This window comes from Tamandua tetradactyla, chromosome 10 (assembly GCF_023851605.1).
Source record: "Tamandua tetradactyla isolate mTamTet1 chromosome 10, mTamTet1.pri, whole genome shotgun sequence".
NCBI classification, from domain to species: Eukaryota; Metazoa; Chordata; class Mammalia; order Pilosa; family Myrmecophagidae; genus Tamandua; species Tamandua tetradactyla.
In genome coordinates, this window is record NC_135336.1 from 102,590,195 (window position 1) to 102,602,822 (window position 12,628).

The following is a 12,628-nucleotide window of genomic DNA, read 5'->3' on the forward strand; positions in this document are numbered from 1 at the left end:
TGATCATTTTTTAGATAATTTGCATCACTCAAGAAAAGCATAAAAAGAAAAAACTTGTATATATCCTATACCCCTTACCCCTCCCCTCTCATTAACGACCAGCATCTCCATCTCTGTGAGTTTTTTAGGGTGCAAACTTTCATATTCAAGATTTTTGTCCCATTAGAGCATTTAAAAATAGTGTAATTATGATTGTGTCTTTGACTAGAATTTCTATTTGTTATTTTTTCATTTAGCCTATAATGTTTAATGTAGAATAGCTCTATTCTGTGAGGATAATATAGAAATATCATTTTAGAGGTCATGAATTTATCGATGAAAATTTTTCTGTCTTAACAGATATAGCAGCTGCATTTGCAGGTCCGGTTGATCTGTGTACATACCCAAAGTACTGTACTGTAGTAGCTTATCCGACTGACCTTTACACAATTCGAATGAGGCTTGTTAATCGATTTTACAGGTTAGTAGAAACCCATTTTGAAAATAGTTTGCAGAGATATTTGATCTATCAACTGAAGTGAACAAAGAGAAGAGGTAGTAACGGTTGAGCGTACTGTTGGAGAGTACAATGGTTGATTTAGAATTATTTTCAATTTCATTCTCTTCCCTTCTTTCAGTAATTTCTTGGTCTTGAGTATAAGACACTGCTAGATGCCCATGGGTAGGTCTATGTAGAACCAGGCCACAAAATCCTAACTCAATTCTCAATCTTTGCTTTTCTTACACATTATGTTAAGTAGTAAGAAGTTAATTTTGTTTTATATTTGTATGCTTACATTCTTATTTAATGTTTCATATATAATAAAATTTAATTTATTTAATAAATGGATATTGGCTTTTGAGCAGTTAGTCCCTGTGGTAGTTAGGTTCAGGTGTCAACTTGGCCAGGTGAAGTTGCCTAGTTCTATTGCTGTGGACATGCGCCAATGGTATATGAACCTCATCTGTTGCTGATTACATCTGCAGTCGGCTAGGAGGCCCCTGCTGCAGTGAATGATGTTTGGTCTGATTGGCTGGTGCTTAAATGAGAGAGCTCAACGTAGCATAGCCCGAGTAGCTCAGCATACCTCATCTTAGCACTGGCAGCTCAGCCCAGGCCTTTAGAGATGCAGTAAGGAATCACCCCGGGGAAAGTTGTTGGAACCCAAAGGCCTGGAGAGAAGGCCAGCAGAGATCGCCCTGTGCCTTCCTATGTGAGAAAGAACTTTAGTTGAAAGTTAGCTGCCTTTCCTCTGAAGAGCTATACGTAAATAAATCCTCTTATTAAAAGCCAGTCCATCTCTGGTTGCATTCTGGCAGCTAGCAAACTAGAACAGTCCCTCAGAGGCATCAGCCTTTATTTTTCTGAGTTCATGAGCACTGGTAACTATAAAAGTTTCTTTTCTGAATTTTTTTTTTAGCAAGTTTTGGTATTTTTTTTCAAATAATTAAATTATTTTGAGGAATTAATTCCATTTCACCAAACAGATTTCTTAAGTACATATGATCACCATAATACATCTGTATAGTCAAACATAGGAATGTGTATCAGTGTCAGAAACCACTTTGCCAATTTACTGTAAGATTTAATATCTTAGTATTGATTGCATTTTTAGCATGTTTTCTTCGTGGAGTTTCAACACCTTCAGCAGGTACCTGTAGGCAGTGTGTAAAGGAATGAATGCTGTGTTGGTTTTCTGTGTGTTAAAATGGTCTATTAGATTTTTGGCTTTAAATGTATATTCTGCAGTCAGTGTCCTGTATAATTTTACTTATGATTATGTTCAATTATTGATAATGATCATGTTGATAGCATTGGGAGAATTTTCATTTTAACTTTGCATTTAATAATTTAATTAATGAATAATGCTACTAATTAATGTACTAAGAAAAATTTGCTTTTTTACTTGCTTTCTGATATCTCACTTTGTAAGCCCTAAATTTCTTGCTTTATTTCAAAGGCGACTATCTGCACTAGTTTGGGAAGTCAGATATATAGAACATAATGCCAGAACATTTAATGAACCTGAGAGTGTAATCTCAAGATCAGCTAAGAAGATAACCGGCCAGCTTTTAAAATTTATCAAGTAAGTGGCCTCATGTTATAGATGTTGTGGTATAGTGCCTTCCTTGGTTTGCATTGGTGTGCCCTTTGACCTAAATACTTTTTATTTCTTACTCTCTGAACTACACCCTTTTAATGTGTTATTTTAAATAACATTTCTTTTTATACTTACTGTGATAATTTTGGTAAAAGAATGAGAAATTTGAAGTGTTTCAGTTTCCTTGGCTTCTCAAGAAAATGTTAGGAAATGGTTCAGCTTTAAACAGTGGGAATTTATTTGCTTATGGTTTTGAGGCTAAAAGAAAGTCCAGATGAAGACATCATCAAGGCAGTGCCTTCTCCCTGAAGACTGCAGTGTTCTGGGGCTGTTTGCTGGTTGTCCTTGGGCCTTAACCTGTCATATGGCAAGGAACAAAGTGTTTCCTGGATCTCTTTGTTCTTGTCCTAGCTTTGTTGAATTTCACCTTCTAGTGAAGGTGGCTTTCTCTCTGTGTCTGAATTTCATTCTCTTGTAAAGGCCTTCAAGTAGGTGAATTAGGACTTATCCTGAGGTGGAATACTTGCAAACTGAAGTAACCTCTTGAAAAATTTCTCCTTAAAATAGGTTCGCCCTCATAGGAATGTATTAAATTAAGAACATGTTTTTCTGGGGTACGTACAGATTCAAACCACCACCAACAGTTAAGTTTTTCTAGTTTTTAAAAATTTGGATGTAATTTTATATTACAAAAGATTTGTCCTATACCCTTCACCTAACATCCCCTTGATGTTGAATTTTGCTTAAATGTGGTTCTCTTTATAAAAACCTTTCACCCTGGTAATTCAAAACTGTTGAAGAAAGGTGTAGGACTTAGTTGGATTTCATCAGTTTTTTTAAATATACTATCCTCTTTCTGTTTTAAAATATAGTCCAGAATCCTCTTTTCATTCAGTTTTCTTGGTTGCCTCCAGTCTATTCCCCAGTTTCCATTTCTCTTTTATGACCTCAGCATTTTTGAAGAGTTCACTTATTTTGTAGAGCACACTTAATTTTGGTTTGTCTTATGTGTGCTCATGATTAGGTTGACCTTTCTAAAAAGCACTTTTATTGAATTATATTCACACAACATAACAATCTATCCAAAGTTTACAATCAATGCTTCACAGTATCATCATGTAAAACTTCTTGTAGAAAATGTCAGGAAACATCATCAAGATCTTGTGATAGGAGGTAGGTTCTTAGACCTTATACCCAAAGCACATGCAATGAAAGAAAAAAAATAGATAAATGGGATCTCCTTAAAATTGGATACTTTTGTGTTTTCAAAGAGACTTTGTCAAAAAGATAAAAAGGGAGCCTACTCAATGGGAGAAAATATTTGGAAACCACATATCTAGTAAGGGTTTGATAGCCGGAATATATGAAGAAATTCTACAACTCAAGAATAAAAAGATGAACAACCTAATTAAATATGAGCAAAAGACATGAATATACATTTTCCAAGGAGGAAATATAGGTGCCTAAAAAAGCACATGAAAAGATGCTCAGTTTCACTAGCTATTAGAAAAGTGCAAATGCAAATGATGAGACAGCATTTCACACCTAGAATAGCCACTGTTAAATAGGTTGAGTTTTAATCTGTTTTGTATTGCATTCTGTGTTAGGGCTCGCAATATGTCATATATTTTCATGCATTGGTAAGTGAATTTGGAATTTTGGAATACAAACTGACTTGAAAATTGAGACTCAAGTCCTAGCCTAATTTGTTTTGGTAAATAGTCTTTCTGTCTTTGAACAAATTGCTTAGCCTGTTTCCTTTAAAGCTAGTTTTGCATTGTGACCTTGAATGCCCTTTTCCTACTTCTATAAAAATTGTTTGAGAGAATCATATTTGCAAAAATAATTTTTAAACAGTGCCATCATTTTCAGTATCTAGCAGAAACTCAGAAATGACTGGTTCCAGTTCTTCCAGTTACATGATACTTTCCTAGGCTGATTCTTATTTTCTACCCCTTCTCCAGAATCTTATTTTCTACTTTAGAAAGATGACACACCCATTTTTATCTTTCTTTCCTGTATATCCCTACTTCAGTGTTTTTCCTTTTCCTGTGTACACAGTGTGGTTAAGATATTATTTTGTCTAATTTTGACTTTCCATTTGTCCTTCTGTTCTCTTTTCTCAAATCCATCATTTTCTTGGTGATTACTGTAATATTGTTCATAATATTACATATACTTAAGAAAACTATCCATGTATTTATCCTTTGAAGTCTGCATTTCTTATTTTGGAATTACCAGTTTACTTTCCATACATACCTTGTGTATGTGTGTGTAGTGGAGTTCACATTTTATTCTTTTTCCATAAGAATGTCCCATTATAGCAGCACCATTTATTGAAATTTTCCTTTTTTCTTTTTGGAATGCATGAACCCAGGTCTTCTGTATGGCAGGCAAGAATTCCACCACTGAATTACTTGTGCATCCCTTTAATTTCCATACATACTCAACTGAGAAAAAATGTAATCAGTTTATTTTCACTGATTGTAGGGCCAAAACCTGCCATTCTTTCCTGGAAATTGAATATGCATAGATTGAGGAACTCTTTACATTTGAATGTGTACTTTGAATCCTTCAAAACAGTAACTAATCTATATATTATTTTTAAAAAATTCTTTTCAGGAATCAGGACTGTACAAATATCTCAGAACTTTCTAACACATCTGAAAATGAAGAACAAAACACAGAGGATTTGGTATGAAGTTTGTGAATTTTTATAATCTTGGTTCATCACAAATGGTAACTAAAAAAATGAGTGAATCAGAAAATGTTGGTTTTCTGGTATCAGTTCTTGGCCTGTATTCCAAAGTTCTGTGAAAAATCACATTTGAGAAAAACATCTCTTTTGGAATTATAATGACTACAAAGGAGACAATTTGTTTTAGCTAATAATTGCTGTCGAGTCAACAGAATATATTTAAATAAATAACTTTAGATATGGAATGTGTTACTCTGCATATTTTAGCTTTTACCTTGGAGAATTTTTGGTAAGACTAGTTATGAGTATTGGGGTTAAGCATTAAAGTTAGTGAACTTGACCATGCTCATAAAGTATTCTGGATTCCTTCATTCAAGATGGTGCAGAAGTGAAAGTACATGGGCATGTATCATTGGCACTGTGTAACTTCAATGCTTCCTGCAAAATCAGGCCATGGTATGGAGTTGTGGGAAGGACAGTCTTTAAAACTATGCTGTATCAATTTTAACACAAAATATTGTTGTAGGTCATTGGTTTTCATGCTAATTTATATTGGAATACAAATGGATATTCTAATACAGGCATATCTTCTTTTATTGCACTTTCCTTTATGATGGTTTGCATATATATATTTAAGAATTTAAAGGTTTATTGCTACCCTGCAGTCAGCAAGTCTTTGGCACCATTTTTGCAAGAGCACACACACACACATTTTGTGTCTCTATCATAATTTGATAATTCTCGCAATGTTTCAAGCTCTTTCATTATATTTGTTATGATAATCTGTGATCATTGATATTTGATGTTACTTTTATAGTTGTTTTGGAGTGCCACGAACCATGCTCATATAAGACAGGGAACTTAATTGATAAACATAGTATGTATTCTGACTGCTCCATTGACTAGCAATTTCCCTGTCTCCCTTTCCTTGAACCTCCCTTTTCCCTAAGACTCAACAATATTGAATCCCTGAAGCACAACAATATTGAAGTTAATGATAACCCTCTATTCATTCGAGTGAAAGGAAGTCACACATCTCTCACTTTAAATCTAATGCTGGAAATGGTTAAACTTAGTGAGAAAGGTATATCAAAAGCCAAAATAGGCTGGAAGGTAGGCCTCTTGTGCCAAACACAGTTGCAAATGTAATGGCAAAGTTCTTAAAGGAAAAGCAGTACTTCAGCGAACAAATGAATCATGTGAAAGTCAAAGTCTTATTGCTCATGTGGAAAGTGTTTTAATGGGTGAAGAGGCCATCAAACCAGTGATAACATTCCATTAAGCCAAAACCTAATCTAGAGCAAGTCCCCAATTGTCTTCAATTCTGTGAAGACTGAGAGAGGTGAGGAAGCACTAAGAGAGGTGAGGAAGCTGCAGAGGAAAATGTTGAGGCTTGCAGAGATCCCTTCTTGAAGTTTTAGGATAGATGCCATCTCCATAACATAAAAATGCGAGGTGAATCAGCAGTTGCTTATGTAGAATCTATAGCAAGTTATCCAGAAAATTCAGCTAAGATAACTGATGAAGGTGTGTACACTAAACAACAGATTTTCAGTGTCATGAAACAGCCTTATATTGGAAGAAGATGCTATCTAGGACTTTTCATAGCTTGAGAGAAGTCATCAGTGCCTGGCTTCAAAGCTTCAAAGAACAGACTCTCTTGTTAGAGGTAATGCCAGCTGGTGACTTCAAGGTGAAGAGAGTGCTTGTTTTCAGAAAATCCTAGGGCCCTTAAGAATTATGCCAAGTACTCTCTGCCAATGCTTTAGAAATGAAAGCAGTGTTTACTGGATGGTTTACTGAATATTTTAAGCCCACAGTTGAGACATGTTGCTCAGGAAAAGAGATCCCTTTCAAAATATGATTACTGGTCACCCAGCAGCTCTGATGGAGATATACAACAACGTGAATGTTGTTTTCATGTCTGCTAACAAAATAACCATTCTACAACCCATATATCAAGGACTCCCTTCAACTTTCAAGTTTTATTATTTAAGAAGTACATTTTGAAAGGCTTCCGGTGCCATAGATAGTGATTCCTCTGATGGATCTGGGCAAGGTTAATTGAAAAACCTTCTGGGAAGGATTCACCATTGTAGGTGCCATTAAGGACTTTCATGATTCATAGAAGGAGTTCAAGATAACAACATTCCTAGGAATTTGGAAGAAGCTGATTCCAACCCTCATGGATGGCTTTGAGGGGTTCAAAGTTCAGTAGCGGAAGTAACTGCAAATGTGATGGAAATAGCAAGAGAATTAGAATAAGATGTGGAGCCTGAAGATGTGACTGAATTTTACTGCAATCTCAGGATAAAACTTGAACAGATGAGGAGTTTCTTCTTATGGGTGAACAAAGAGAGTGATTTCTTAAGATGGAATCTACTTCTGATGAAGATGCCATGAATATTGTTCAAATGGCAACAAAGATTTAGAATGTAACATCAATTTAGTTGATAAAGCAGCAGCAGGCTTTGAGAGAATTGGCTCCAAATTTGAGAGTTCTGCTGAGGGTTTACTGTTATCAAATAGCAGAGAAATATTTTATGATAAGAGTCTATTGATATGGCATACTTCATTGTTGTTTTATTTTAAGAAATTGCCATAGCTGTCCCAGTCTTCAACACCCCACCCTTATCAGTAAGCAGGCATCAACATCGAGACAAGACCCACCACCATCATAAAGATTACAATTCCATGAAGTCTCAGATAATGGTTAGCGTTTTTTAGCTACAAAGTATTTTTAAATTTAGATATGCATTTTTTTAAAGATGTAATGCTATTGCACACTTAATAGGCTTCAGTATAGAATAAACATACAATAACATAACTTTTATATGCACTGGAAAACCAAAAATTCCTGACTTGTTTTATTGCAATAATGCCTTTATTATCATTTGTAACCAAACCTGCAGTATCTCCGAGGTATGCCTGTATATGATTCGGGGCATAATAAATGATTTAATTGTGTAGAACATGGAGTCTGGGTACTCTTGGGGGACTGTATATGGTTCTGGAGTTTTATGGAGAGAGGTAAAACTCAAATTTAAAGCTGCTTGTGTGTTTTCTACCTAGCAAATACACAAAGTCTTTTGACTTTGGAAAGTAAAAATTAGTGCTCGTTCTTAGAACATTTTAAAAAAAGATGTTTTTTTTTGAGGTGTGCAGGTGTCACAAAGGTCATCTGATAGAATCAGTTTATGGTATTTTGGTAATAAAATTTTATAACCCTAGTAAAACTATTTCTAATATCTTTAAAATACCTTTATTCAGATTATTACATTTCTAATGTGAATCTAACATTTAATTTTTCTGGTTTTATCTCAAGGAGGATAGCGATCTTCCTAAGACATCATCTGGAAGAAAGAAGAGAGTGAGTTAATCTGCCTGATAGATTTTTTATTATTATTATTTTTCCGAGAAAGCCTCACACACATGCAGTCCATACATGGTGTACAATCAGTGACTCACAATATCTTCACGTAGTTGTGTGTTCATCACCATGATCATGTTTAGAACATTTGCATACTCCAGAAAAAGAAATTAAAAAAAGAAAATAACTTATACACCTCATACCCCTTATCTCTCCCTTTTGTTGACCACTAGTATTTCATGTGTATTATTGTGATTTACTTGTTTGTTTGAAAATCAATTTAGCATTTTAGGTTTTATCTTTGAGGAGTTATTGATGCAGATTTCGAATACTGAGTAGGAGAAATGGGAGAAATCATTTAAAGCTGGATCCATTTAAAAAAGAGTTTGTGAAGGAGTTGGAATTTGAACTTTTTTCTCAAGAGTAGATGGAGTGGGAAGACAGCATTCAAAAAAGATTGTATATTATGAGCAAAGACATGAAAGTTAAGAAACTATGCTGCAGCTGTGGGCTAGAGAGGCCTGCCCTAAGTGGAAGCACAGTTGAATGTTGGGTATGCCTCTATCTGGCCCTTATTTTGGGAACATGCTAAGGTGACACTGGAAACCAGAGATTTCATTTAAAGATTTCATTAAAGGTAGAGAATTCAGTTGTACTATAAAATAGATAAATTATTTTTGAAGGATGGAAGGGTGAAGGTTATTAGGATTTCATTGTTTAAGAGTCTAAGAGTAGAGAATGGAAGCCTAGTCAAGGTTGGTGTTTTCTTGGAATGGAGAGGCAGAGAAGATGAGGCCTTTTAAGGAATTTAGTGCAAACAATTTATTGGGAAAGTGGTCATTGAAGGGTGAAGGAAAAGGATGCATGAAAATAAGTTTTTGAGTTTGGGTAATTAGAAAGAATTGTGTCATGTGCAACTCTTGGAGGTTAATTACATAATAAAGGCTGTTCATTTGAAAATGTTTTAAACCTTTCAGTGCAGCTCATTTTAAACTTCACACCAGTGCTGGTTAAATGTAAATCTCTATTAAACATTAATTTTTCACTATTTGTCCCAAATAACATTGAAAAGTTACATCTAAAATAGTGTTATATGATTAACAATTTTATACCATTTCATTTTAAAACAGATACCCAATTGCATTTTTCTGTGGCTCCTATAACAAATTAGTACAAATTTAGTGGCTTAAACAATACACATATTTTAAAATTCTGTAGATTAGATGTGTGATATGGGTCTTAGCAATCTAAAATCAAGGTGTTGGCATGGCTGTGTTAATTTCTGGAGGCTCTAGGAGAGAATCCATTTCTTTGCCTTTTTTAGCTTCTAGAGGCTGCTACATTCCTGGGCTTCTGGCATGTTCCTCTATCTTCAAGCCAGTTGGGTAGCATCTTCATATCTCTCTCTGACTCTGACCCTTCTATTTCCGTCTTGTTAAGGACCCTTGTGATTACATTGAGCCCACGGGGAGAATCCAGGAGAATCTCTTCCTCAAGATTCATACCCTTACCCACATCACCAAAGTCCCTTTTGCCTTGTAAGGTGACATAACCACAGGTTCTGGGGATTAGGACATGAATGTCTTTGAGGGCCATTATTGCATCCAACATAGTATATAATGTTAAGCTTCATGTTTTGTGAACAAAGTTTATGAACTTGGAAGTGAAGTGGTAGATGAGCCTTTTGCTGGATAATATACCCTGGTTGGAGCATAAAAAGTGTTATGGCTAGTTTTTGAATTTTATTTCTGTAGAAATGTTTTTAGAGTAACAAATGTGACATTTATTGGATGTTTACAGAAAAGGTGGGTATTTTCTGAGTAGTTAGACAGCCTAAAAAGTAGTCACAATTCCTATAACACGTTCAGACACCTGCAGCCTTGTTGCATTTTTACTACAATCTTTTACAATTTTACCTTTTGTAAAACTGAAAAATCTTTTAATATTGTGAATATTTTTTTAGGCTCATGGTTGGAAAAAAAAGAGCAACAAGGCAACCAACTGTATTGAAAGCAACTGGAAGAAACAGTGTAAGGAACTAGTGAACTTAATTTTTCAATGTGAAGATTCAGAACCGTTTAGACAACCTGTTGATTTGGTTGAATATCCAGTAAGTTTCCATTGTTTGTATGTTGGGGGGTTCTTTTTTTCTTTTTGTGGAGAGGAGATTGGGGTAGAGGTATTTAATTAAATTTTTAAGAGTAAGAGTGTAGGCTTTGTGTTAACTTTTTTCTTTTACCATTAAGTCAGCTGTAGCTCATCTGTTAAGAGTTGTTTTACCTGGTTTTCTTGTGGAGACCCTTGTACCTCATTTAAAAATTAAGAATTATTTGAACAATAGTTACTTACTATACTAATGGGAGGATTCTGTATGGTTATCTATTAAGTAGGGACAGCTCCCAGTGAAACTGATTTGGAGAAAAGTGTTTTCACTCCTCCAAGAAGGGAGTGGAAGATGACCTTTATAAAAAGCAAGGTCAGGTTATAATAGTATAAATTTACTAAAGGAAATTTAAAGAAGAAAATAAAACTATCTCAAATCCCACTACCAAGAGATGCACATTAACATTTTAGTGTATTTCTTTTTGGTCTGTGTATCTGAAAGTCTTTTTAAAAAGTATTAGTGCTTAAGATTTTCTAATCTTTTTACCTTCATTCCATCATTTCAAATATTCTACCTTTTTTAAACCAGAAATTGAATTTATGAACTAATTATGCTTTTAAAACCTAGGACTACCGAGATATTATAGATACTCCAATGGATTTTGGAACAGTAAGGGAAACTCTAGAAGCAGGAAATTATGACAGCCCTTTGGAATTTTGCAAAGACATCAGGTTGATATTTAGCAATGCAAAAGCGTATACACCAAACAAAAGATCAAAGGTAAGTTTTAAGTCGGTTTACCTAAAAAAACAAAAAAACAAAAAACAGTGAGGTGTAATGCATGACCTAGGTAGATAATATAATTTTTTGGCGGAGGTTGGAAAATTAAAAATAAGTAAATGGGATATGACAGTAATTAAAATAGAGCTTCTGTTGCTTTCCACATATCTACTATTGTTGTCTTAGAACAATTGATCCTTACCTTTTGTTTTAGTTTTTTAAAGCTGTGGCTTTTAAAAAGTGGAATTTGTTAAGTTGCAAGTTTACAGTTCTAAGGCCATGAAAATGAACAGACGGCATCAGGGAAATATACCTGGATTCAAGAAAGGGTCATATGTCCAGAACACGTGTCAGCTGGAAAGGCATATGGTGACATCTGTTAGCTTTCTCTTTTAATTTCATAAGGCTTCCTCAGGGGCATTTTCCTTCTGCATCTCCAAAGGTCTCTGGCTGTGAGGTTTCTGTCAGCACTACAGCTTTTTCCAAATGGTTCCCTCTTGAAGGGCTCCAATAAACAACCCCATCTTGAATGGGTGGAGATGCATCTCCATGAAAATCATCTAATCACCCACAATTGGATCACAACTCCATGGAAACAATCAGACATCCCACCCAGCAATATTGAATGAGGATTAAAAAGCATGGCTTCTCTAGGTTACATGACAGTTTCACACCAGCACATTTTTCTTAAAGTTTTATGAGCAAATCAGGTGTGGAATGAAGGTACCAGTGGAGCAAATTTGAATTTGATATATAGAACAATAAGAAAAAACATTTGTTTCTGATATTATGAGGGGATCTTAAAAAATGGATTGGGAATTTATTGATAGAGACTACAGGAGTTTTTAAGGTAATAAAAGGTAGGTCTGAAATGTAGGTCTGAAATGGTTGCAGGATTACTGAAGGCAGACTCATTTTGTTTTTTAAAGCAGAAAAGTAATGTTAAGTAATTTGATTAAGAACAAAAAATAGAAAATTTTACATGTCTAAATTTTGTTAAAATGATATTTATGTGTATAAGATTATAACGTTCTTACTGAAACATAATTTTATGTAAGTACATTTATCATACTTTCAATGAATTTTCATAAACATCACAACCTTATAACCAATGTGTTAGTTAAAAATAATTAAAACAGCAATATTCGAGAAGATTTTAAGTGAAACATTGGCTAGATACATTGTGTTTTGTTGGTCTACAGTCGAGACCATCACCGCTTATAAACTATTTTGCCTTAATTCCACTTCCCTTTCATTATGTAATGCCAGACTCCTGCTGTACTATTCAGTCTGAGAACTCTGTTGCATTCAACATTCAAATTACATATTGAATCAGTCTCATATTCATTGTGGATTTTTGTCAGTTCACTGTTGTAATATAATTTTTTTTATTTATGGAGAGGAAATAAATTTCATTCTTATTTTGTCCCGTTCTGTAAAATACATATTTGGGAAAAAGATTTTGATAAGTACAGATGGTTCTCTGTTATTACAGTTCAATTTGATTACCCTGTATATTGTTATGTATCATATATTGTGTACCTAAGTCTTATTTTGAATAATTAAGTTTTGTTTATTAGTACATGAGTATTCTG

General features: G+C 34.4%; 1 protein-coding gene across 5 annotated transcripts in view; it reads left to right on the forward strand.

Annotated features, from left to right (window-relative positions):
• The window catches only part of BRWD1 (bromodomain and WD repeat domain containing 1), a 241,510-nt gene that overhangs the window by 180,961 nt on the left and 47,921 nt on the right, over positions 1-12,628 (forward strand). For all 5 annotated transcript variants that reach the window (XM_077119066.1, XM_077119067.1, XM_077119062.1 and 2 more), the window contains 6 exons: positions 340-460; positions 1,941-2,066; positions 4,704-4,776; positions 8,105-8,149; positions 10,113-10,259; positions 10,881-11,033. In XM_077119066.1, coding sequence (XP_076975181.1) covers positions 340-460; positions 1,941-2,066; positions 4,704-4,776; positions 8,105-8,149; positions 10,113-10,259; positions 10,881-11,033 — 665 coding nt within the window. The remainder of the gene's footprint in view (positions 1-339; positions 461-1,940; positions 2,067-4,703; positions 4,777-8,104; positions 8,150-10,112; positions 10,260-10,880; positions 11,034-12,628) is intronic.